This window comes from Amphibalanus amphitrite, unplaced genomic scaffold, assembly GCF_019059575.1.
Source record: "Amphibalanus amphitrite isolate SeventyFive unplaced genomic scaffold, NRLGWU_Aamphi_draft 001201F_arrow, whole genome shotgun sequence".
NCBI lineage: Eukaryota > Metazoa > Arthropoda > Thecostraca > Balanomorpha > Balanidae > Amphibalanus > Amphibalanus amphitrite.
In genome coordinates, this window is record NW_024882695.1 from 2,522 (window position 1) to 28,505 (window position 25,984).

General features: G+C 47.4%; 2 protein-coding genes across 2 annotated transcripts; both read right to left on the reverse strand.

Moving 5' to 3' along the window:
• Positions 1-1,346: 1,346 nt before the first annotated feature.
• LOC122371076 (RDS/peripherin-like protein xRDS35) lies at positions 1,347-15,379 on the reverse strand. The gene is made up of 9 exons (XM_043347166.1): positions 15,027-15,379; positions 13,881-14,020; positions 12,872-13,019; positions 10,920-11,144; positions 5,653-5,745; positions 5,023-5,235; positions 4,383-4,474; positions 2,049-2,203; positions 1,347-1,906 (listed from the first exon to the last, which is right to left on the reverse strand). The coding sequence occupies exons 1-9, from the start codon at positions 15,129-15,131 to the stop codon at positions 1,842-1,844; spliced, it is 1,236 nt and encodes a 411-aa protein (XP_043203101.1). The 5' UTR covers positions 15,132-15,379; the 3' UTR covers positions 1,347-1,841.
• Positions 15,380-15,620: 241 nt separating this feature from the next.
• LOC122371075 lies at positions 15,621-19,162 on the reverse strand. The gene is made up of 3 exons (XM_043347165.1): positions 18,953-19,162; positions 18,427-18,579; positions 15,621-16,741 (listed from the first exon to the last, which is right to left on the reverse strand). Exons 1-3 carry the CDS (start codon positions 18,989-18,991, stop codon positions 16,031-16,033), a joined length of 903 nt encoding a protein of 300 aa, XP_043203100.1. The 5' UTR covers positions 18,992-19,162; the 3' UTR covers positions 15,621-16,030.
• Between the last annotated feature and the right edge of the window lie 6,822 nt (positions 19,163-25,984).

A 25,984-nucleotide genomic window follows, 5' to 3' on the forward strand; every position in this document is an offset into this window, starting at 1 on the left:
GGGCTGTATCGCGCTGCAGAACGCGTCCGACGCCGGACAGAAGTCCCCCTCGGCCGCTGCGGCGCACGCGGGGTCACAGTAGCCTCGCTCCGTGCAGCCGGCGTCCTCCCAGAAGTTCTGCTGTCTTTCTGCGCTGGCCGCGCTCAGGTCAGACGACACGTCCATGTAGTGGACACCCTGGGCGGCCACCAGTCGGCTCTCGTTACCGGTGGGGCCCTCACAGGCGGAGACATCGAACAGCTGACACTGGAGTTGTCCGGGTGGGAGTGACTCATACTGAAGCGCCTTGCACGCAATCTGCCGTCCGCACAGCGCCAGACACTGCACCACGCTGGCAACATGGTGCTCAGAGAGTGGCACCGCGTCTCGAAGACGAAGGTTGTGCCGCCACCGGCCTCTGCCGAGCGTCTGTGTACCACAGAGGACCGGTACCAGCAGCGAGAGAACCTGCCAGACACGCAGCAGCCGCCACAGACGCATGGTGCGACGAAGGCGGGAGAAGCGCCAGGGAGTCTTCAGAAAAGGAAACTAAGGAGCGAGCAAGGGGGTTCCTGAGAAGTAAGCTAGAGAGGTTTCGTCAGGTAGAGAGGCTTCCGATTCAGCCAAGGGAAGTTCCAGATGACCGAAGAAGCCTGGTAGAATGAAGTTCAAAAGCAAAGATCCAAAGACGGATCTGATGGTACGATGCCGAGTGGCGGGCTGCAACCAGTCGTTTGACCCGGAGTGGGAGTGACGAGGGGTTTGGGGCAGCGACGAAGCCCAACCGACTCCGTCGGGGTCCGCGCGTGGATTGGTGACCCTCCACGGCCGCTGGCGTCGGCTTGTCAATCCTATTGTTTTGGAAACGCCGTAGCGACGATCACCTATCTGATGCCGTAAAGTTTTGACGCCGCACCTTATTTCGCCCGGTAATGTCTCTTGTTTTGCTATCAAAGGTGCATTTGTTTCTTTCAAACGAAACCTGCAGGCAGGACAATGAAAGGTATTGCTTGTGATTGGAATCGGTTTGCATTATGATACGAAATATGTTTCGACTTCGGCATAAAATTGTCATTACTGGGCGAATTTGATGAGTTTAGCATTTTCATTTGCAGTTTATGTGCAATGATCAACCCAAATGACAAATATCGCATAAATTAGCAGCGTTAACGGCGCTATGCCAAACTGTTTGACTTTACCACTAGCGTCACTGTCCGATTATAAAAGATTGATCAACTTTGCTTTCCCCATAAATAAAACTGGGACCGTTTTATTTTCAAATTAGAGACCTTATGCGACAGAGTCATAGACTGTAATCTGAAATATACAGATGGCAAAATGTCAATACAGATGAAAAGGTAAAACACTGTCGCTATGAAACTTTTTATTTTGTGCGAGCCACTTATAGGAGAGAACGCTCCTGTTTGAAAAAAAAAACGATGAGCCTAATCATTTTCATCTTTTGCACAAATAAGGCAACTAAAGGTACGTTCTCGTTGATTACACTAGCAGCAAGCCGCTTTGGTCGAGTTGACAGTACTTTCGGCTTATTCGCACAACGGCACGTTTCATCACATTATATAGCACACGCGCACCACACGTCTGGAACACCAATACACATCAACGGACCTATATACGCTTTTGAACAACCGAGACTCTGGCCTGAGTCCCTAGCAGTAAGAACTCGCTTCCGTCAAAAGAAAACTGAGATACAGAACAGCATCGACGAAGATCAAGATTCAAGTAATCAGATCGCTGCGCTCCGAGATGTCCCACAGTCCTACAGCGTTCACCATGCAGCTCCAAACCGCTTCCGCTGACGCAGTCATCTGAGCTGAGGATGGTGCCGACTGCCACTGAGACTATGCTTCAGTGTCATCGTCCTCTTCATCCATTTGGTCGGCTGTTTCGTCGTCTAGAGTCTCATCTGAAATAATTTGAAAGGATAGGATATTGGTTTTTGCTTTTAGTGCATAAAATGCAATTTTTTAAAGTTTTGTCTGAATGAATGAAGGGGTGAGGTATGAGGCCCAGAATTCCATGTTCCCTTTCCCGAACCGGGCCATTACCGGTTGTGCCGCTGTCGCCCTCACTGTCCAGAAGTGGCTCCTTTTCCTCGCTATCCACAGCGCCACCAGCGGCCGGCAGAGGAACTAAATATCCCAGGGCCGGCGACAGATGGCGCCCTGCGTCCAGCGCCGTTTGCAGCGACGTCTGGACGTATCTGGAGACCGGGCCTAGCGTTAGGGGTGACTGGAAGGTGGCGAGTAGAGAGCAATGGGCTTCACCCAGCATTTTAGAGCCGGAGCCGGGGAATTAACCGGATTAGCAGCAATTTGATTCCACTTATTGGTAAACCAAGTTCATATCCCATTGGCATCTGTACCTGTAGTCTACCAAGAAACCGAAACACTGCATACCTACGTATGTGTCTATGATTGCAATATAGCCCTACATGTTTTTGGCATAATAGATTAACCCTCGCACGACCAGGCCATTTCTCATAACACGAACGACCAGGGGGGGGGGGTTGTTACGACCCCCCCCCCTGGCGTTTCGAAACGGAAGGTCGTAGAGCTTAGCGGAAAAAACCAACGGATTGCTCTCAACGAGATCTCGCGATTGGTGGTATATTTTTTGGTCCTAGGTCAACATTTGACCTACTTTTGACCGGTCAAAGGTCAAATTTTCGGAAAAATAGACTTTTTTCAACTTTCGGCGGCGATTGTGGCAAAACGGTGGGAGATATCGACTTGAAACCTTCACTATCGTGTTCCTTGATCAATTCTCTATCGTTTGGTATGTATTTCGTTTCCCTAGCTCTAAAAATGGCGCGTTGGGAGCGCCGGAAGTCGGCAAGGTCACAGTCGGCGGCAGAAATTCGAAAAATCAAAATTTAAATTTTTGAAATCTGATTGTATTTTTGGATTTGGGAGGTCCATTTCCTCCCTATAGAAGCTAATATTGCTGCATATTCCCATTGAGGTGACAAGAATTAGCAAAATAGTGGTTCGGGCGCTTTTCAAAAATAGTACCGGACGCTGTTCCTCTTGTGACGTCATAGCTCCGTGACCTGACCTGACCCGGTCAAATTTCTTATACCATATGATAGCCAATACTTGCCCCAACATGCATGGGAAGTTTCATCACGATCCATCAACCGATGTCCGTACCACCGGCAGGAAACCTCGGGCGTTGGCACTCAGTTTGTGAAAATCCGGCCGGAGGCTGTACCTCTAATGACGTCATAACTCCGTGACCTGACATGACCCGATCAATTTTTTTCGGCAAAAGATGCGCAAAGGTTGCCCCAGAGGGTATTGAAAATTTCAGCCCGCTACGACAAGTCGTTTAGCGTGCACTTCGAAAAAACCTCAGGGGGGGGGGTGATACAACCCCCCCCTAGGCGTTCTAGGGTTAACATTAACCCTCGCATGTGTAGGGGGGGTCGGATGGACCCCCCCATGGTTTTTCGCGAATAACTCGCGTAAAAAGCGGCCGATCGCGACGAAACTTTCAGTACCCTCGCATTGATCAATTTTACACCTACCCTGACAATTTCATGACCCTGACCCCAATGACCTTTGACCTGTGACCTCTTTTCCGAGACCATGTTTGGCCGGAATCGCGATTCCGCGTATGTCGGCTCGCATTAGCCGCGCGTTTGCAAGCTTTTCGTGGTTTCAAACGTTCAAACATGTGATTTGATGTTGCTCCCATGCATTAGGGTGGGTGTCAAGGTCACCTGAAGGTCAGGTCAGGTCAGTGACCTTTGGTGACCTCGGTTCACTTTTTCGAGTTTTACATGTTTCTAGGCTAGTTTTTGGAGCTGAATTCGAATTTAGCAACCATTTGAACATTTACGAAGTAGTTTTGATGACTTCGTAACATGTTACGAAGCTGTCAGAGGCGGTTGACACGTAATACTAATACCCGTCACGACGCCTACTGGTTGACCTGACCTGACCTGACCCGACCTGGTCTAAATGCTTAAAGACATCATCTGTGATCAAAACTAACACGATATTCGTGATCAGCACCCCGAAAAACCCCTTAGCAGCCACACTTAACGACTTTCTAACAGGTCCCGATTTTCCCGACCTTGGGTCATTGACCTGACCTGGAAGGTCAACCAATGACCTAAGACCTTAAAATTGGGTATCATCGGCTTCCTCTCGTCACGGGCAACACGCTCGTTTTTTCCGCGAAGCTCTAGCTCGATCAGGGGCCAAACGGCAAGGGGGGGGGTCCAACCGACCCCCCCCCCCCCCTACACATTAGAAGCTGGAAAACGCCGCACACATGCGAGGGTTAACGAGCAGGCACCATCGATGTTATTTGTTAACAAATCAATGCGTTTTCCTTAAAAATGTTTTATGTTTGGCTGTCTTATTTAAACTTACCTATAGAGTATCATGATAATTGCTTTTAGTGCCATTGTGCAGAACAGGATTGCAACCAGCCATGTCACTGTCCCCGATAGAAACGCCTTCACCTGAAACGCAGTCGAATTTAAAAACCTAAGAAAACAAATCAGCAATGTATACCTATGGGAGCATTATTTCATGTAACCACCCCTTTTTTATATTCTGTTCATGCAAAACTTTGTCCTTTAACCGACCCCGGCTGAGGAGAGCTGCCACTGTTGTTCTAAATACTCTAGTGCCACCCGTTCTTTGTGACCGAACCCGCAGCTCTGTGGTCATTTTTGGCGGCTTTCTCATAAAAAACGAACCCCTACAAGGTGTAACCTTTTCATTTCGAATCAATGAGAAAACAACTGGCAAGTAGTCATACCAAACACTTTGAAACATCGGGTAACAGGTAAACATGAAATATTGAATCGGACAATTGCACCCGCGAGTCGTGACAGCTCATTATACCCCTTAGTTCATCGAACCTCACCTATCTGGTTGGTGATACACGCATTAGATGCTCCTATTTTCTCTGCACCTTGCCTTGTATACATAGCAGCCGACGGTGGGAAATGTATGCTGAGCCTCCTGGTGGGCTCGTAACTGTACCAGGGGTTGTAGGCCTTACCTTGTAGGTGCAGCCGACGGTGTGTATGCTGAGCCTCCTGGTGGGCTCGTAGTTGTACCAGGGGTACGTGGCGTACATCTGGTGGCACCAGGTGGGCGCCGACGGGTCACAGCAGCTGAACGGTACCTCTGCGAACGGCACCCCAGTCTTCATATGCAGCAGCGCCGAGGTGTACTCGCCGTGCACAAACTCGTAGTCCATCGCCTTCGCCACCTGCAGACGGTTATTGGTAACGGTGACGAAGCTTTTAATGTCATGATCCCCTAATAAACAAAGCGGAAAAAACAGTGCCGTCCTGCTTTAGCATTTGACTTCTTACCCACATTTCTGGTTCACACTTTCATTGAGAGTACCCATTCAACTTATATTACCTTTACTACCTACCACCTACCTATATTTTACTATGATCTTTTTCATGGTCAGCAATTGTTTTAAAAAAATGTGTTCATCCCTCTCTCCGCTTTCTCTCTCTCTCTCTCTCTCTCTCTCTCTCTCTCTCTCTCTCTCTCTCTCTCTCTCTCTCTCTCTCTCTCTCTCTCTCTCTCTCTCTCTCTCTCTCTCTTTCTTTCTTTGTCTTTATACTGCTCTTCCCACGGAACGGCTAAGCATTAATTTCGGTCGGAACTTTACCTTTTCCATGTGGGCATCCGTTCCATAAGAGTCCATGGAAAACGATTCAATCAGGGAAGATGAGTCAGGATATTTATCTTTTGCCAGGAACGCCTGAGAAAAAAATAAAAAGAGCGATAATTGCAAGAAAAAGATTTATAAGCAACACTCAACAGTATGGTAACAGTTATAACTCATACGCGTACTTTTCTCTATGACGCATGAGAGTGGAAATGTATCGACGATAGTTGATTTATATGCGTGTATAAAGTCAGGATGTGTCACGTTAGGGGTCATTTCTATGAAAGTAGTCTCACACCTGTGTGATTGTGAATTGCAGTTCCAGGGGAATTTATAATCATGCCCCAGCGAATTATGTGAATGGCGCCTTTTTTTGCCCCGCGAGCCTAAAGCCAGTCTGGAGCCGGGGATCATTACATCTGGCAATTTTGGCCAGGAACAAAGTTTTACGTTAAGCCGGTTTATGTGAACCCGGAAGCAATAGCAACGTGGGAGCCTATCCTTAGCGTGTATGAGCAAATCTTCCTAGGTAGTATGCCGATTGCCGACGTATGGTATACTGGTCATCAGCTCAAGGCAAAACGTCAGACCTCATCCATGCCTCCCAACAGCTTATGGTAAAAAGAGTTATTCCAAGGCCCTAAGTTATTCCACACCAGTTATTCCGCACCAGAACCCCAACAAACCACGTCTACCCGACAACATGTCAGTGCAGATTTCGGTCAGTCTCCCCTGTAACGTCCACAGTGCCCGCTCGGATCCCGCCTCTGACCTGGTTGGACCGGTGTCGCAGACGCAGCAGCCGGCGCCGACTCGGTGACGTTTGTGCCTGTGCGTCACGAGCGCTCTATAGTGGACTGTATCTTGTTTCTGTGTGACTGGGCGTGGCTACTGGTCCATGGCATTTAGGTGACTGAAACGCAGACCCTCATAACAGGTACAAGGATGAGTAGGGATAGAGGCCACGATGGCGTGACTCGAGGGGAGGTTAAAGAGTCGCGCTGGCGCAACGGGGCTTCGTAGGACAGAGTCCACGATGGCGTGAACAGAGGTGAGGAATAGAGACCGTGATGGCACGATCGGGCTAGGTTAGGGCTGTGCCGGCCTACCTTTAAAAGAGATAAGGATAGAGGCCACGATGGCGTGACACGGGGAAGGTTAAAGAGTCGCGCTGGCGCAACAAGGGCTAGTAAGGACAGAGTCCACGATGGCGTGGACGGAGGGGAGGAATAGAGACCGTGATGGCACGATCGGGCGAGGTTTGGGCTGTGCCGACCTACCTTTAAGAGAGATAAGGATAGAGGCCACGATGGCGTGACACGGGGAAGGTTAAAGAGTCGCGCTGGCGCAACAGGGGCTCGTAAGGACAGAGTCCACGATGGCGTGGACAGAGGGGAGGAATAGAGACCGTGATGGCACGATCGGGCTAGGTATAGGGGGGAGGGTAATTCTGCGTTTGAAGTGTAAGTGAAGTGAAGTGTAACTGGAATGTATACTGTGCCGCTATCTTGATTCTCTCACTCCTCGCTCTCGGTGATCACTTCCTTTGTCACACCACTGCACTGATTTCACAGTCTGTATTGCAAAGAGCAAGATCCGGCAAACCAATTACACTGCTTGAAGGCTGCGACGAGCGGAACGAAACAACCGCCCGGCTCGACGACTGAGGCAGAACAGAGAGAAACTTGAGTATACTGTGCCGCTAACTTGAAGTCTTTTGCTCAATCGCTCCAGGTGACCACTTCCTTGGACACAACACTGCACTTATTCACAGTCTATATTGCGGTGAGCAAGAGCCAGCAGAGAACCACCACACTGCGTGGAGGCTGAGCCGAGCGGAGCGAAACAACCGCACGGCGCGAAGACTGAGAGAGAACAGAGAATAACTTGAGTAAACTGTGCCGCTAACTTGAAGTCCTTTGCTCAATCGCTCCAGGTGACCACTTCCTTGGACACACCACTGCACTGATTCACAGTCTATGTTGCGATGAGCAAAGAGCCGGCAGAAAACCACCACACTGCGTGGAGGCTGAGCCGAGCGGAGCGAACAACCGCTCGGCGCGAAGACTGAGAGAGAACAGAGAGAGGGAGGTGTTTACAGCAGGTTTAAATACGACTGGCAATGGGGTCACACACAGGAGAGATAGCGAGGGAGCAAAGCAAACGGTATTAGGCAAACTAACTGGACGCGACGAACCGGAGATAAAGAAAGAGATAGGGCGCGACGCAGCGCGCCAGCGGCCGCCGGGACGGACGCAGCGCGCTAAACAAACGTAACCGGGCCCGCCGCGCTGACCACATTCCCCGTGAACAAAGCTATCGACGGGCGTCGCCGCGAGAGGGGTCAGGTCCGGCACACACAGGTGCGCGCAAAAACACCCCCACTGGGCGGGGGGGGGGACGGCGCGGCGGCCCGCTCGGCTGACCCACCGGCCGCCCGCCACCCTGTTCGCGAGATGGGCGACAGGACAGTTTTGGCGGTCACAACCGGTATGAAGTTGGTGGTGGAGTATTTCGGCGGCAGCAGGGCCCGCGGGACCACCACGCACAGCGTTTTTTACTGGTGTGGAATAACTCTTTTTACCATAAACAAATGTCCCAGTACAATAATTCCATTTCTAAAGCTCCCAACAGCTTGTGTTTTAGCAGGGTGGCTTCTCCTGAGCGACCGGCCAAGCCATCATGCCATAGTGTGCATGTAGCGCAGCGCCTGCATGAGTCACTGTGCGTGCGGCAGGGAGCTTGTCCCGAAGCGAGAATGTTTCATTGTAGCAGGTCAGGCTAGCTGTAAAAAGTGCCGCCTTGACTGGAAGCTCTGAGCTCTGGGAGCATGAACACTTTGATCATGTCGGCAGACATGTACAGGATATCTGGATCAAAGGCCTTGTTGGCATCTGTGCGGTACGCATCTCGGGCCTGCCTCAAGGTGCTTCATGTGCGACTCGCATTGTTCGCACCCTGGCTCATGGTGGCCCGGCTCCTCCTCCGTCTTGTCATGAACGTCAGCGGTATGCTGTACTTTGATGGAGCATCGCGAACATTCCTCACCAGCCAGCCTGGTGAATGAGATGTTGAGGCTTCGGACGGCCCTCCGGTAATACTTACATCGGTCAGGTCCTGTGGCAGATAATATCGGTTTGGCGCATGCTCGTATCGATAATGATGTTTTATCGGGTGGAACTTCCATATGTGCTCTTTGAGGGCCTCGATATCCAGTTAGTTGCTTGCGGACCTTCATCCCGTTTGTCTGCTCGAGGACAGATGTCACCGTCCTCGACAGCTGCCACCACGGCGTCAGCGCTTGTCAGGCCCAAACCGAGTGTCGTCAGGAAAAATGATTTGCAGACAGATCATTAAAGATGATTGCACTCATCTTTCCTGACAGCGACCAGGTGATGGTCTTATTCTTCTTGTTGCTTTCAGTTTCACAGGTCACGACTCAATTCTACGAGCCACTTCTTGGGTGCGAACGTAAGACGTGTACCACTGTCGTCTCGCGGAGAGATCCTTCGTGTTCACTGCTTCGTTTGCTGTACCTTCGTTGCTCGTTGAAGTTTGTGGTGCAGTTCTTTTTATACTCTTCTTGGGACTGGTTTTACTTCGTGCTTTTCGGCGAATTTCTGCACCTGCTCTGTTTCTGTTCTTGCTCTTTTCTTTTTCTTCACTGAAACGGTTTGTGCTTCCAAGACCAAATCCATGCTACTTGCTTCGTGGTTGGAGTGCTGAGGATGCGTGGAAGTCGGTTGTTCGTGCTTTTCTTCCTTCAATTTTTTTTTTTCAAATCCTGTCGAGGATTCGTCGAAGACGATTAGCTTACTTGAAGACGAGGTGAAGAGTGTCGCTAGTGGTGATCTTTCGTCCAAAAGCGATTCCTCGCCACTGTCGAGAAATGGAGAGTAGAAGTGAACATGGTCTTTCTGAATCATGGTCCACTTCGTTTGTGCTTACCAGATCCGAGCCACCACAAGGCTGGGCAGCGACTTGCTCAAGATAGTGTGCACGCCCGTGGTGAGCCAGCGGCTCCTCTGGCCGCTCCCCCGCCAGTCTACAGTACACCGGCGGCTCACCCATCGGCCCGCCGGACACGGTCGGATCCTCTGTACCTGTAGGTCCGACAGATACCGGCGGCTCCTCTGTCATTTTGCAGGATGCCAGGGATGGGTTTGTATTGGATGTGCAGGGAATCCGCGACAGTGGATCTATCGTGACGGTGCCCTCGCTTCTCGTACCACCACTATTGTCCTGGTAGCACTTCACATCTGGGCCAAATACTACCAATGCCATAAATAGTATATGGCAGCACTGGCCAGAGTTACCGGCAATAACATCAACGGCGTTATTGTTATTCAAGTCCAGCTAATCTTGATAAATGAGTTAAATGACGTGAATGATTATGAATGTTGCCTGAGCGAATGAATCAGTGAATGTGGAGTAGTAACAAATGTTACCAAATGCCGTGAATGCGCAATTACGGCATTTGGTAGGATTGGGCCCAGGAACGATGCGTACGAGCTGGGATGCAGTGAACTTGTCTGTCTTCTTGGCGGCATCTGTGTCAGTCCAAAGCTCGCCTTTCCATTTTAAGCCCACACGAGCTCTCCAAGCATCAGTGCACCTTCTGACAGTAAGCTTAGCCTCGCCTTCGGAGAGTAGTGCCACTCATCACATTGCTTATCGTCCCAACTCACACGTATTTCTTCTCTTCCTTTTCTTTTTATTTTCTCCATCCCGCACGAAGAAAAGCATCGCAAGGTAAGTACCTATTCGATGATCAAAGAAGCTTTAGAATGGTGGGAGACCCACAACTAGTGTCTAATAACGCACCTAGGATCGTAAGCCTAAGTCATTAATTAGCTATGATCACCAGCGATTTTCTGCAGAGGACCCTTTGCAATACAATGTGACGAAATTCTATGTGCTGAATGCCCATTGGCCAACGGACAATTCAAATGATGTGTTTTGATTGGTCCATTGATGTGCACTCGAATACATAAATATCGATACTTACAGCACGTGGCTCGGTTGCCTGCCCCTGGGCTTTTCCTGCGGCAGATAATTGTAGTGAAAGTGAATATTTTTGCCAGAATCATCTGCTCATCAGCCGGCAAAACCCATCATGTGTACATGAAAATGGGCATTGTGTTCAATATGGAACAGTCTTCAGCAGCGGCCTCACCTTTTTGGCCATACTGGAGCGGTCAATTGTGAAGTTGAAGTTCTCCTATCGTTTTTAGCAGGACTAAAGCGTTCCTTTGCGTAGTTCCCACCTTTTTGGCTAGACTGGAGCGCTGTTTGGCGGCTGTCCTGTATCGCGTGCTGTACAGGTCGCGCGGGTACCAGTCGACAACGAACCAGTCGGAGAAGCCGAGGGCACCGCAGCAGCCGAAGTCCTGCTGCACACCGTCCAGATACTCCTTCAGCGGCTGGCTCTGCATGTAGCGCCACATGGCGCGCGAAAAGCCGCGCTGGTAGGCCGCCTGAAACGAGTCCAACTGCGCGACGGAGATCGTCTAATGTCAACATATGCATGTCACACACAACTGTTCAGTTTCACTCAGGTAGGGGCTCTGGGCTAGGCCTGTGCAAAATTTGTCTTTTTCTACCGTCTCCGATCCGACTCAGGTTTGATGGAGGATTCACCCACTGACGGATCCAGCCGTTTTCAAAGGGATGGGCCAAAGCCGGCCAAAAGGTCAGGTATCCAAAGGTTATCAATGACAAAATTTCCCGCTTTTCATATGCTTGGTTTAAAACCCGCGCCCCGTAGGGGGGGCCGAAACGCCCCCCCCCCTGTCCTTTTCGGTCGATATCTCCTAAACGGTCTGAGATATCGCCACCAAACTTTCAGGACCCCTCCGGGCATCAATTTTACACATTGTGACCAAAAATTTTTCCAGAGGCTATGATAGGTTGGCCACAAATGACGTCAGAATGACGTCATGTTCTGTCATTTTCGACCGAAGAAAGACCTTGCGAGAAGACCTGTCAGGCCTACAGCTTTGACGATACAGAAAAATGATCAAGACTTAAAAGGTGTAAAATTGACAGGGCTACAAAACTGCTATCTCGGATTTTTTTAACTTTTTGAGTTTTGACCCCCAAAAATCAAAAAAGCATTTTTGGATATATTAGCCGTAAAATTAACAAAAAATGAGTTTCGAAAAAAAACCGGTATACATGTGATAGTACCTCCCGTCTTCTATCTATATACCAAACTTCAGATCGATACCTCGTTTTTTTGGCCAAGTTATAGCGAAAAAACTGTTCAAAAATGATGACGTCAAATTTTCAAGCTCAATTTTTGGCTCGCAGAGCAAAACAAAGACCACCATTAGACTCCCCGTGACGAGCTGCATCGAATCGATACCCATTTTATGCAAAAATATCAACTTTGAAATTCGACCTAATTTGACCTGACCTTGACCTGACCTTCACCAAAACGTGACCTAGGCTGGCCCCAAAGGCTGCCTAACCCACATAATCGCATTTGTCATGTAAAATGGACCATAAAACATGCATCACACGGCACTTTCATATTGTGACCCCCGGTGACCTGACCTCGCTGTGACCTGACCTGGTATTAGTGACCTCAGATAGCAAAATATGTGTTTGACGAACAATGTACCATCGATGGTTTTCAATAAATTACCAATTTACTCGATTTCACAACACATTTCTTGAAATGCCTGTGAACGGTGAAAATATGACCTTCGACCTGACCTGTGACGTCATCAGTTTGACCTAGGTCAATGAAATTTGGTCAGAAGGTAGTTCCCTGGTGGGGCTATCGAACGCCGATTGAATTTTGAAAATCGGCCGGTACCTTTCCGAGATCTTAGGGGGGGGCCGAAACGCCCCCCCCCCCCCTACGGGTGGTAGGGTCCGCCGGTAGCCCTACGGGGCGCGGGTTAGTTGGGATCGGAAGTGAGGATTTGTTGACTTATCTTGCAGGCATGTCGTCATTTTTTTGTAAATTGCAGTCCTGAGGAGATTTTAAAGGGAGAATTTGATTTGGAAGGGGGGGGGGCAAATCATATTTTGGCCGCCCCTAGCCCTGACTTTGGCCCGGTTGCCCCCCCCCCCCCTTGAATCCGCCAGTATGTAGATTCACCTGATTGTCTTCCAACTTCAACTGTCTTCTGTATAATAAACGTTTTAAATACAGCACGTTTGTTCCAAACATAAACACGATTCTGATATTCAACAATTGGATTGTTACCTGCAATATGAACACGATTCCGATGGCAAGTAGGTAGGCAGTGGTCGCAAATTCGATGAATAAGTAGAAGTAGCCGAACTGGACCGCAGCCCGGCGACCTGTCTTACGGCGCTGTCTGGCAGACACTCCGGACATTACAGCCAGACAACTGGGGAAGCATACAAGGCAGCACGGTCAGACAACTAAAGAAGGCACCCAGGGCAGCACGATCAGACAACTGGGGAGCAGTGTTCGCCATGGGCCGGGTCAGCCCAATGGGCCATGGGCTGGGCTGGGCTACGGGCTGGGCTGGGCCCTGAAATATGAAGGATCGATGGGCTGTGGATGGGCTGGGCCAGGAACTGTAAAGTGTAGTCAGGAGTTCGCGACTGAGACAAAAACCATGACTGCATTAAAACGATTAAATAAGTACGCATGCAATGTGCATTGTGCATGCTGCTCGCAAAATAGTTTCTTTGCTCCCTTTGGATACCTGTGTGGTGTCAATAATTTTTAATCCATTCATTTTTGACGGGCTGGGCTTTGACGCTTTTACCAGGAATGGGCTCGGGCTGGGCCGGGCTGTGAACCCATGGGCCTGGGCTGGGCTGGACTGGGATTTTGCGGCCCGTGGCGAACACTGCTGGGGAGGCATACAAGGCAGCACCGTCAGACTGACAACTGGTGAAGACACCGGACACCCCAAACATAACCTTCAGACAAGTGGGCAGGACACTGGACACCCGAAACATAACTGGGCCAGAGCTGGGAAAGACGCCCTTATAAGACGTTTCTTAAAAATATATAATAATAGTTACGCGTAATCCTTTTTTTCTATTACACAGAATTTACAGAAAACACTACTATAAAATCGTAGGCAGGTTGATATTTTTTCTTCATTACTCCATCTTTCTTTCACTATTTCTTCCTACCTTACTTTCGGCATTCCATTGCACATTTTCCAAATATTTCTCTCTTCCTGGCTCTGACCCTCCCTCTGACCTCCCACCCTTCTCCCCGTCCCACTGACCTGGATATGAGTGTGGCCGCGCTGGCGGCGATCAGCCCGTAGGGGAACAGGTCCGAGTTGACCTTCTGACCCGTCACCAAATGGTGACGCTGTAGGTACGGTCTCACGTAGAAACTCAGCGCCAGCAGCGCCAGTCCCACCTGGCCAGGGCGTGCACATTCATTAGAAAGAAAATTATATTTGAATTCTTATAAACACACCTACGTTCTAAGCGTTTCAATATGTCAAAGTTTCTATAGTAGAAAGTAGCTGCGAATATGTGACTATAATACAAAGGTATAGCCAAGGGTATAGCCATGTTAATAATTTAGTCATGCTCATGTATCTTATTACGGAGCGAGCGAAGCGAGCGGAGTCTCATACTGAATTAAGGGAAAATCCTGAGTATGAGCGGCCGACGCTCTTCAAAAGCTAATATCTTAGGAACGGGACATCCGATTGACAAGCGGTCTTCTTTACTGAATGTCACTTGGACGTAAAAGTTCTGTGGTGTGATGGCCACCATGCGTTCTTGCCAACCACCGCACGTGGCGCGTGGTAAAGTTGGACATTTTTTAAGAACCCCCAAAATTGCAACCTCAATAACGGCACAACGGTTGGGCCGATTGAATTGAAACTCGGTACACAGTTAGGTCTCCATCAGATAGTTCATCTGCATGTGATAAGGCTGGGGTGCTACAGCACGTGCGCACGTGCAGGGGGCGCTCCCAGATCTCGAGAACGGCTGGGCCGATTGCGCTCAAATTTGGTACACGGTTGGGGACCAGTTAGTAGGGTGCCGTGCAAAAGTCAGTTTGGACCCCGCTTGCACGTGCGCACGTGCAGTGTGCCGCTTCCAGATCTCGAGAACGGCTAGGCCGATTGCGCTGAAATTTGGCACATCGCTAAAGACCGGTTAGTAGGGTGCAGTGCACAAGTTAGTTGGAGGTACCCCCTCGCAATTTCGCACGTGCAAGGCCCATCCTCTCGCTCGCTCCGTTGGTCGCCCAAAAGGCGTTTTACTGGTGTCATGTCATGCCAAGAAAGGAAAGGATGAATCTACCCTACATGAAGACCGCAAGTGAATCGGTTCAGCCATTGTTGAGATAGGCATCAGCCTTTCAATGGCGTGATCACTGCGTGCAAATGTAAAAACAACTTTCTTACCTGGCATAGCAGAAGACTCAGAAGAATTATTGAAAAAGATATGCATTGCCGTGATTTTTCAGAAATCTCGATTGGAGGACATCCACGTGTCTGAGATGATGACATGTTTCCTTTTGAAACAAATGCTTGGAATCGATTATAACGGGTCTATAGGTGGACAGAGTTCTCTTTTCATTTCACAAACTCTATTGTTATCTAATTTTTGTAGCGTTTCATCTTGCAGTGACGTTTAAGCCATTAAAAATGAAAATGATATTAGCAGCTATACTTTTCGTCAATATCGAAAAAGGGCATCTTGCATGGTACAATGATTAAGCACAAACCCTGAATAATCGTCATTTTGTTGAGTGAATACAGTAATACAGCTTCGATTTATTGGTATTTTACCCCAGCATGTGATATATGTTTGCAACATACCACGTTATGAAGCATTATTCTCCGTAGGTATGCGTAGGTATAGGTATGTGCAACTGTTCCAGGAGGAGTAGATACCATGCGTCCCAATAAAAAGTTATGTCGCTAGTCTGTTTTATTTTCTGGATCTCAGGGATGCAGGTATCCGCCCCCCCCCCCCCCCCTGGTGCGTATTTGGCGCGGCCTCTCGTCCGTGCATGCAGGCTAAAATCGTCGCGCTCTTTTAGCTACAGACGTCTCAATAATAATAGTAAAATATATATTGGCAAAGGTCTTATTTGTACACAGCTTTCTATTCATGTGCATTTGGTCTGGACACTTTTTAGTTCATAGCTTCTCAGCCACCCTTAGCGAGTACCTATACCGTCGATGTAGTTAGGGCTCAGGGCTAGACACAACAGCCGGAACCTGACAGACAAATGCCAGCGAGGACGTGCAGGGCACGGCAAGCCACCTGTCAACAGATACGCTCGCCAAAACAAAAACACATCGTCTATCAGTCGTCGGACCAGGTTCCTGGCCATTCCACTCATTATATCCGTAGGGAGATCCATCTTCCCAAACCCACTGAGAAGAGCCACCCTCCCTACTCAGACCGATCCATCCATTGTTGAAGCTTTTCTCCAACAGCAGTGCGATGAGTCCAGTCCTCGGTTCTCTGCTGTCACTGTAGCCAGGTGACTGAAACCGGCAGTCATACAGCGCTGCTTGGCTCTGTCATACGTAGTGCGACTATCGCTGCCAAAGTAGCAGTTGTCGTCGGTGTGAAGGACGCTAAGTGCCGGACATGTGTAACAGCGTCCATCCGGTCTTTGCGTAGAGCCGGCAGGACACGATGGTCTTGGCTGGGGCGCGTTCGCGAGCATGTCCAAGCGAGAGCTGATGTCCCGCAGGGAGTCATCGGTTCTGCTTTGTAAGAGCTCCAGAGTGCGGGCCAGTTGAGTGTAGTCCGACCTCAGGTATCCAAGCTCTGTCAGGATATCTTCCTTCCCGTTCTCCACTGCCGTGATGATTGACTGAGCCAGCTGCTCGACGGCAGGTCTGAGGTCCCCCAGCTCGTCTCCAACACGGCCTATAGCACGCTGAAGCTCGGAGAGTCTCTGCAGGACGGCCGTCTTGGCGAGCTCGCCCTCGGTTTTCAGCGTCAGCAGGCGGTCAGTGCAGACGTCGTTTGCCGAGTGCCACCCGGAGCGAGGGCGGTGCGGCAGCGGGGCGGCCATGACCCCGGTCGGGTCACCCTCGGAGGGGGTCAGAGGCGCTGGTCCAGCCGACACCGAGAGGTCACGACCCTCTCCAGCCAGCTGAGGATCAGGAGGACGATGTGGGGTCAGAACACGCCGACACTGCAGTGAACATTCGCAATGATGGGAAGTGTACCTATGTACAGGTCTCGCGGGTTTTAGCGGTAGGTTTTGCACCTAGAAAATTTAGTGTACTTCAGGCTATATCTTCGTCGTCTTAAGCTTTTATGTGTTGAAGATGCGATCGACTTGTTGGGTAAAAAGCCGGCCATGATCGTGTAAAATGGCTTCATCGTAGATCGATTAGTTTCTGAGATATAACCGGAAATGTAAAAGTGCAAAACCTACCGCTTAATCTCGCGAGACCTGTACATACAAAGCTCTTAAACCTCTTAAACACACAGCGTGCATTTATATGGCAGGTCTAATAAAATAGGTAGGGGAGAGTGGGGTAAATTGGCCGCTTTTTTTAGACAACGATGTAACTAAAAATCGACAACACATTTCTGCATTTTCTCAACGCTGACAGGTGTGGCATTCATTTTACTTTCTTGGACAGTAAACTTGAAATGATAGAGTAACTACATATATTGAAATTGTGACGTATTACAAAGGTCTGCAAAGCGGCCAAATTGCCCCACTAGCAGGGTTATTTGGCCGGGGGTGTGGGGCAATTTGGCCGGTGTTAGTTTGAGGCCATGATTTTTGTTATAGGCGAGTCAGCTTCACATTCAGCAATGACGCTTGTCCTACGACGCATTTGAAGCATTTTGGAATTTGGAGGTTAACTCAGCCGTCACAGAGGTCGAAAATAGTCAAAATAACGGCTCTAGATGCGATGACAGTTTTTTACGAATAGCTTTTGAAGTAATCAAGCTAGGCCAAAACTAAAAGTACCATCGTAATTCTCTCGTCATTCCGCATCGAAACTTGTATGTGTTGACCTCAAGAGGTCAAGGTCAAAGGTTGGCTTCAGGTCACGTTACCTCAGGTCGCTTGACCTCAAGGTTACGTGAGTTCAAGGTCATCATGTATATCTTTCGATGCGCCTTGACGAGCTGAACACAATGATACCACTTGCGCGGCTGTATCTTTTTTCTGTACGTATTTATTAGCAAAAAAACGTTAGGTAACCTTTGATGACGTCACATGCCCTTACAGCTGTCCAATAGGAAATATGCATCAAGGTAGTCAAAGTTGGTCATGAATTATGTCCTTTATGGTATAATTGACCATGACAACTCGGCCGTCCCAGCATCGTGACTCTGAGCGCACCGGCCAAGTTGCCCCGCTAGCCCCGGCCAAATAATCCCATATTGCCATTCTGAATTTTTTTTTGTCTATAAAGTCGTCATGGCTGTACAGAACTAGATGAAATTGCTCTTGGAACCGCTGAACACCCTCAAAATGGCGTCATAATGTTGGAATTCGTTTACAGCCCAAATACTACATGTTATACAAATTTTTAAACGGAAGTAAAAGTTACCATTTTCTAACGAAATTCACCTTTTATTAATTTTGAATAAAACTAAGAGGGGGAAAGTTTTGACATTTGTTCTCGAGTTAGTTCTGCCGACGACAAGTGAATAGAGACTAGAGAGAATAGAGAGTTATTTCATTCACTTTTATGAGCTTTCGTACAGGTGGGGGCGGCCAATTTACACCACCGGCCAAATTACCCCACTCTCGCCTATTTTTGCATCGTATTATTTGAACGTATAAATGAAGCATGTTATTATCCCTACCTGCGAACAGTTTGCCTTTGCCATACGGTCCAGTCTGGAGAAGAATGAAGACAAGCGTGGAAAGGTCTTTAATTCATCCAGCGGATTCCTCGGTACAGCAATAGGCATGCTGCTCAAAGCTGGATTTACTGCTGTTCCACGTACACATATGACCTGAAATGAAGTGGGTGTCAATAACGAGCATATTTACAAATGTTACTAACGTTAAACGCGCCTCTACAGGGAAGGGGTAAACACGACGTCAAAAGTAAAAACCTCTGCATGGCTAAAAAATATTTCGGGGGGCGCTATTCCTGCGCGATTTTCTTTTATGATTGATCGGAATGCGTTTTTGATAGAGAGCTATAAGATTGCATACTTGGTTGTCATTATTGTAACGGGATTTTGTGGCTGACAAAAGCCGAATTTTCGAAGCCAGGTCAGTTATTACCGTTGATCTCAAAGACTATCTCAAGCACATGGAGCTGGACTTAATGTCCTCCCTGCACACTGCACAGCCCGCCCTCGGAGACTGCCTGCCGCTCACCATGACGGCACAGAGGATGACGCTCCTGCTGACAAACATGGCCGCCGGCTGATGTCGGAACGGGACGCCGCCGGTGCTGCTCCGTGGAAGGCCGCCGCGCCTCTGCGGCAGGGTCGGCGACCGTACCGCCAACAGAGCTCTTGTCCGCCGGTTTGACCAGTGTTCTGTGCCGGTCCTAGGGACCACTTAGCCAGCCACCGGCTTAACACCGAAGGAAAAAAAAGATAATAGGGATTTGCGAAAAAGATTTACTATAAATAGTTGCACAAATTTCATATGTCAGATAAATTACGCATTCCGTTTCGTGTTAAGGCGATGTTCATCTCGTGGAGTGACGGATATGAATTCCTACTTCCTTTAGCCGCTCTGCTTTCAGGTTATCTGATTATAAGGTTCCGTTTCTTAACACCGGATGGGAAAGGGCAACGAACTTCTTTTATCTTCTAAAAATAAATGCATTATGTAGGTACTTATGCTAATGCATCCATTAGCTACACGTAAGTACTTAAACGTTAATAGGTTGTTGATTTTTCAGAGACAAGATGTGCTTTTACCGATTTGCTCAACAGGTCACATCAAATTCAACAGGAAGTGTCTAGTTTAACCTAACTTTTATGTAGTATGCAAAAACGCAGAAATGTCCATTCCCAAGCGCAGAACGAGCCGCCACGCACCTCCCACTCCGGCCGACTGGCCCCCGGCTCGCCGGCGCCGTGCTCCCCGGCCAGCGGCCCTGAACCTGAGCCGTGTCAGCTCTAGTTGCCGGTGGCGGCCGACTCAGCCACTGCTGTGGCTGTCTATCATACAGTTCTATCATACAGATACATAACATATAGCAAACAATAATAGACTACATTTATCAAAGTACGTTTACTGAAAATTGCTTTGCTTTTTTATAAAGAATGGCTCATAATGTTTTTTATCTCAGATCAGCATGCTCTTTCCCTATGTAGGATGACACAAACAGAGAATTTCACAAATGCCAGCATTTAGCGGTCCCATTAACCCTCGCCCGCACATGGGGCGTTGGCGTTGGCTGGGGGGGGGGGTTGCCACCCCCCCCCCCAGGTAGTCTTTCGGCTCTGCACTCCACATTGTTAGAGCTAGAAGCCTGATTTTTCGTAAAACTGCTCCTCTATCCTTTTTCGATGTCCACTAAAAATTTCAAGTTTCTGTGGTTTTTGGTTTCGGAGATATGACCTTGTTTCTCAGGTCATGTCATGACCCAAATGACCAATTCTCAACATCTTGCGTTGGCTATGGGCCTTGTTAGCTTTTGACACCTTGATTTCGGCCTTTTTTGCCAGTCTTACCTCCCACCTATCGTGGAACATGTTGTTCGACGATGTACGGAGGTCAAGGTCAGGGTCAAGGTCAACCTAGGTCATCTAAAATAATTGCGTTTTAGGCAAGCTGAATTTACTTTTCTGGAAGTTTTTTGACTGCATTTTTGGTAAAAGCTTCTCAGATCATGATTTCATGTAATATGGACACATAAACAGTCGGTGCACACATCAGCATACACACAGACATACACAGACATACAAAAACATATCATTGATCTTGACCTAACTTGACCTGAAATGACCTCAACAGCAAAAACCTGGTCGGGTAGTGTGAGAAAGAGGTTCTAGCTGGCTTGGCACCAGAAAACGGCATCGTCATCGGTATATGATAAGCAGCACTTGATATCCAACGGCGACCCAAAACAGCAACATTTTTTAGTTTGACCGGACCTGGAAGGTCAATGACTGACCTGAGAAGGCAAAACTGGGTATCATTGGATTCGACTCTTCCCAAAGAATCTTTTTTGTCTTTACAGCGAAGCTCTATCTCCAACAGGAACGAAATGGCGCGGGGGTGGCAACCCCCCCCCCCCCATGTGCGTTCTAGGATGGGAACATGGCATGCGTGGGCGAGGGTTAACCCGCGAGTTGCTGGGGGGGGGGGCGTTAAACGCCCCCACTTTTTTCACCGGGCCATAGCATAAAAACGGCGCGCCGCAGGATTTTTGGTACCTGAAGGGAATTGATTGAAATTTATTGTGACAAAGTTTCAAAAAAATCGGTCGGAAATTTTTTGAGATATCGAGGTTTAAGTGACGTCATGATTTCTGAGTTTTCGCCCAAAAACGGCATATGTTTTTTAAAAAATCATATAAAATCACAGAATAGACATACCGACATGCCGTAAAGGCCATTAGACAGCCAATACCATGATCAATCAAATGGCTATCTTCGATTATTGATTATCGTTGACCTCAACCCGACCTGTGACCTCAAAATTCAATTTAAGTACTCATCTGAAGCATCTCGTCGCGTTCTTTCGTTTGCCGCCTCGTGCGTTTTGCTGCGCCTATTGGTTCTCGAGCTATCGGCTGGGGGCGTTTAACGCCCCCCCCCTCAGCAAAAACGGTGTGTGGCGAAATACCCCAGCAACTGCCGGGTTAAATCTTAACACCCAACTGAATTCAACTGGATTTTACTGCTGCCTCTCAATCGTAGTCCATCCCCGTCAGGAGTGTCATTTAAGGGAGAATGGGGCAAAGCGGCTTCCGACCACCCTAACGCTTGTTACGATGCCGACGCCTGAGTTTTAACCTCAGAATATGTGTCACCTGACCTTGGAATTTTAACCCGGCAGGCGTTGGGCTTCCCGGCCACCTTCCGCGAGTTGGGGGGCATTTTTTGCCCCCCCCCCCCCCGTATCTCTTCCCCCCCCCCGAAAATACTGGACAGATCTGTAAAATTCAAACGGCGTTCGATAGCCCTGTCCAATTTGTCGAGGGAAACCAAATTTCATTGACCTCGGGGTCACCGATGACGTCACAGGTCAGGTCAAAGATAAAATGTTTCACCGTTCACGGGTCTTCTAGGGAATGCGCTATAACACCGAGGAAAAGGCATTTTGTCGAAAATCAGCGATAGGGCGTCAGTTGCCTAGTACATATGCTGATATTAAAGGTCGCTGACAACACCAGGTCAGGTCACAGGTCAGATCACCGAGAGTCAGCACATGAATGTACTAAGGTTATGCGATGCATATTTGATGGCCAATTTTTCATTTCCAACTCAATGGTGTTGGTTATAAGACCATCAGGTACGGTTTAGGTCACTTTCTGGTGGAGGTCAGGTCAAGGTCAGGTCAAAAAAGGTAAAATTTCAAAGTTGATATTTTTGCATAAAATGCAGGTATTGATTCGATGCAGCTCGTTACGGGGAGTCTAATGGTGGTCTTTGCTTTGCGCTACGAGGTCTAGAATTGCTAACAAATGAGTTTGGACATTTGACGTCACCAATTTCGAACAGTTTTTTCGCTATGACTTGGCCAAAAAAAGGTATCGATCTCAAATTTGGTATGTGGATAGAAGGTGGGAGGGACAAGCAGTTAGCACATATATCCCGGTTCTTTCGAAATTCGAAAAACTTTTTTTTTTTGGCTTTTTATGCATAATAAAAAAAAAATCCGAGACAACAGTTTAACCCGCGCCCCGTAGGGGGGGCCGAAACGGCCCCCCTTGTCCTTTTCGGTCGATATCTCCTAAACGGCTGGAGATATCGCCACCAAACTTTCAGGACCCCTCCGGGCATCAATTTTACACATTGTGACCAAAAAAATTTCCAGAGGCTGTGATAGGTTGGCCACAAATGACGTCAGAGTGACGTCATGTTCTGTCATTTTCGACCGAAAAAAGACCTTCGCAAGAAGACCTGTCAGGCCTACAGCTTTGAAGATACAAAAAAATGATCAAGACATAAAAGGTGTAGAATTGACAGGGCTACAAAACTGCTATCTCGGATTTTTGAAATTTTTGAGTTTTGATCCCCAAAAATCAAAAAAGCATTTTTTTGGATATATTAGCCAAAAAATCCAAAAAGTTTTTGAGTTTCGAAAAAACCGGAATATATGTGATAGTACCTACCGTCTTCTATCTACATACCAAATTTCAGATCAATACCTCGTTTTTTGGCCAAGTTATAGCGAAAAAACTGTTCAAAAATGATGACGTCAAATTTTCAAACTTAATTTTTGGCAATTCTAGAACTCGTAGAGCAAAACAAAGACCACCATTAGACTCCCCGTGACGAGCTGCATCGAATGGATACCCATTTTATGCAAAAATATCAACTTTGAAATTTGACCTAATTTGACCTGACCTTGACCTGACCTTCACCAAAACGTGACCTAGGCTGGCCCCAAAGGCTGCCTAACCCACATAATCGCATTTGTCATGTAAAATAGACCATAAAACATGTATCACACGACACATTCATATTGTGACCCCCGGTGACCTGACCTCGCTGTGACCTGACCTGGTATCAGTGACCTCAGATAGCAAAGTATGTGTTTGACGAACAAAATACCATCGATGGTTTTCAATAAATTACCAATTTACTCGATTTCACAGCACATTTCTTGAATTGCCTGTGAACGGTGAAAATCTGACCTTTGACCTGACCTGTGACGTCATCGGATTGACCTAGGTCAATGAAATTTGGCCACAAGGTAGTTCCCGGGTAGGGCTATCAAACGCCGTTTGAATTTTGAAAATCGGCCGGTAACTTTCCGAGATCTTAGGGGGGGCCGAAACGGCCCCCCCCCCTACGGGTGGTAGGGTCCGCCGGTAGCCCTACGGGGCGCGGGTTAATAGTCCTGTTTAATCCTCACCTTTTATGTATCAAAACATTTTCTCTATCTTCAAAGCTCTAGGCCGGACAGCGCTTCCCGCAAAACCTTTTGTTGGTCGAAAATGGCAGAACATGGCGTCATTCTGACGTCATTTGCGGCCAACCTATAATAGCCTCTAAAAATGTTTGGTTACAATGAGTAAAACTGATGCCCAGAGGGGTCCTGAAAGTTTGGTGACGATAGATACAGTCGTTTAGAAGATATCGCCCCCCCCCCTACGGGACGCGGGTTAATGAAATTTGTCCGAATGGGTCTAAATGTACAAAGATGAGCGATTTGTGCTCCAGAACAACGTTTTTGTGAATTGTGTTGTACTACCTTGATTTACCTTGATCCTCTTAAGGCCTGGCTACACTATGCGTTTTCTGCGTGCGTTTTTGCAGGTTTGCGTGTTTTGCGTAATATCGTTCTAGGAAAAAAAGTTATAAACAATATACTTTTCACTTTGGTTATATACAAAAGCTAATATAACTCTTATGTAACTAAAATTTAAGGTGTAAAACATCACAAAAACGTAATATCGTTCTTTTTTTTAGAACGATATCACGCAAAACACGCAAACACGCAAAAAACGCACGAAGAAAACGCATAGTGTAGCCAGGCCTTTAGTGTTTGCAATGTGCAAGAAAGCTAGGGTCGAGTCAATTGTGGTCAACCAAGGTCGAACTACGTTTTTGTTAATAACTTGGCACACAATGAAACTAGAGCTTCAAAAATGATTTCATTGTGTTCCTTGTGATCATTCGAGTCAAAATATATGCAATATGATTTACCTTGATGAGCTTGAACTTAATTAATTACTTTAAGTTCACTTAGATTTTAAGAAACCTTCAATACTCGTATTAAAATTCAAAATTTATATTATCTTTCTTTCAAAAAGTTTTTGACGTTTCGTAAAAAAACCGGAATATATGTAATAGAACACATGCTTTTGATTTATTCCAGCAATTTGTTTCCAGATATCTTCAAAAATAGCTAAGCTATACGCATTATAGCAAAAATTTCACAATTATAAATTTCTCAAATTAATTTTCAGTACGTATTTGTCATCGTACACCAATATAAATAGCACCATCGTGTTCATTTTGTTTAAAAAACGTAACTTTAAAATTTGACTTTTTACCTGAAAGTGGCCTGACCTAAGCTAAATTCAAATCAAAATGACCACGAATGACATAAACGATATCGAGTACGAAATATATGGTCTAAATGGAACATAAAACATGTGTCACGTGACCGATGCATGCTATAAAATTTACGTGACCTGTGATGACCTCAGATCTGACCCTGACCTGAAAATCAAAGCACAATATGATACCTTCAAGGTATCTAAAGCATCTGTTCACGATTGTGTAAACCAAAAATGAGCCTGATCTGACTTGTAGGCAAGACGGCGGCCAGAGCCCGAAATGTGAACAAGCCAAACATCGATAATTTTTACTTTGACCTGACCTGTGACGTCATCGGTGACCTGAAGGTCAATGAAATTAGGTTTCTTTCGACATTTTTGGGGGCTATCAGACGTTGTTTGAATTTTGCCGATCGGCCGAGTAGTTTCGGAGTTAGGAGGGGGGCTATGAATAGCCCCCCTCCCCCCTCCCCCAGTAGGGCGCGTTATACGACTACGCAAACCCCAGTGCGTGGAGCGCGGTTTAACCCTCGCCCTGGCAGGGCATTTTTCATAACACGGCCTGGCAGGGGGGGGGGTCGATGCGACCCCCCCTCGCGATTGGCTCCTATGGCACCTAGAAACACCAAATTTGGTAGGTAGGTGGGCCCCCCGGAGTTCTCGCCCCTGTGCAAATTTGGTTGCTCTAGGTCAATATTTAGGGGGGTTTTGGGGGTATAAATGTAAAAATTTCGCTAAAAACAGGTCAAAAGTTTTTCGCCTATAACTTTTGATCTAATTAAGATAGAGCAAAAAAAAGCACCAGTGAACTCAGCACGTCAAGGCGCGTCGAATGGTATACTTTTTAGCTTGCTTAAGTGTACTTAAAGTTTTTCTTAAATTTTAAGTAAACTTAAATTAATAAATTAAGTTCAAATTAACCAAATTGCATCATATCGCATATCATTCGATTCGGCTGATCACCAGGAACACAATGATATCATTTTTTAAGCTCTAGCGTCATTATGTGCCAAGTTATTGGCAAAAACGTCATTTGACCTCAGTTGACCTCATTTGACCTGACCCATGGATAAGTACACCAAACATAGAAGCACCAAGTGTCCTGCTGTTAAGTACCGTGGTTTCAAAGCACAAAAGTGATAAAACGAAGCGGATATCTCCAGTATTTTCCGAATTTAGTATTTTCCCATAGGCTTAACATTACGACGTAATGA

Bases quoted from the DNA above. Each gene is read 5' to 3' on its own strand.
- LOC122371076 (XM_043347166.1), bottom strand. From the start codon at position 15,131: ATGTCATCATCTCAGACACGTGGATGTCCTCCAATCGAGATTTCTGAA. The intron at 13,020-13,880 runs GTCAGTGGGACG...ATGCTTCCCCAG, and splicing joins GCGGCCACACTCATATCCAG to TTGTCTGGCTGTAATGTCCG. The intron at 5,746-10,919 runs GTGGGAACTACG...TTTTTTTCTCAG, and splicing joins GCTCCAGTCTAGCCAAAAAG to GCGTTCCTGGCAAAAGATAA.
- LOC122371075 (XM_043347165.1), bottom strand. From the start codon at position 18,991: ATGTTTGTCAGCAGGAGCGTCATCCTCTGTGCCGTCATG. The intron at 18,580-18,952 runs GTGAGCGGCAGG...ACTTCATTTCAG, and splicing joins TCATCCTCTGTGCCGTCATG to GTCATATGTGTACGTGGAAC. The intron at 16,742-18,426 runs GTAGGGATAATA...CCTGATCCTCAG, and splicing joins CAAAGGCAAACTGTTCGCAG to CTGGCTGGAGAGGGTCGTGA.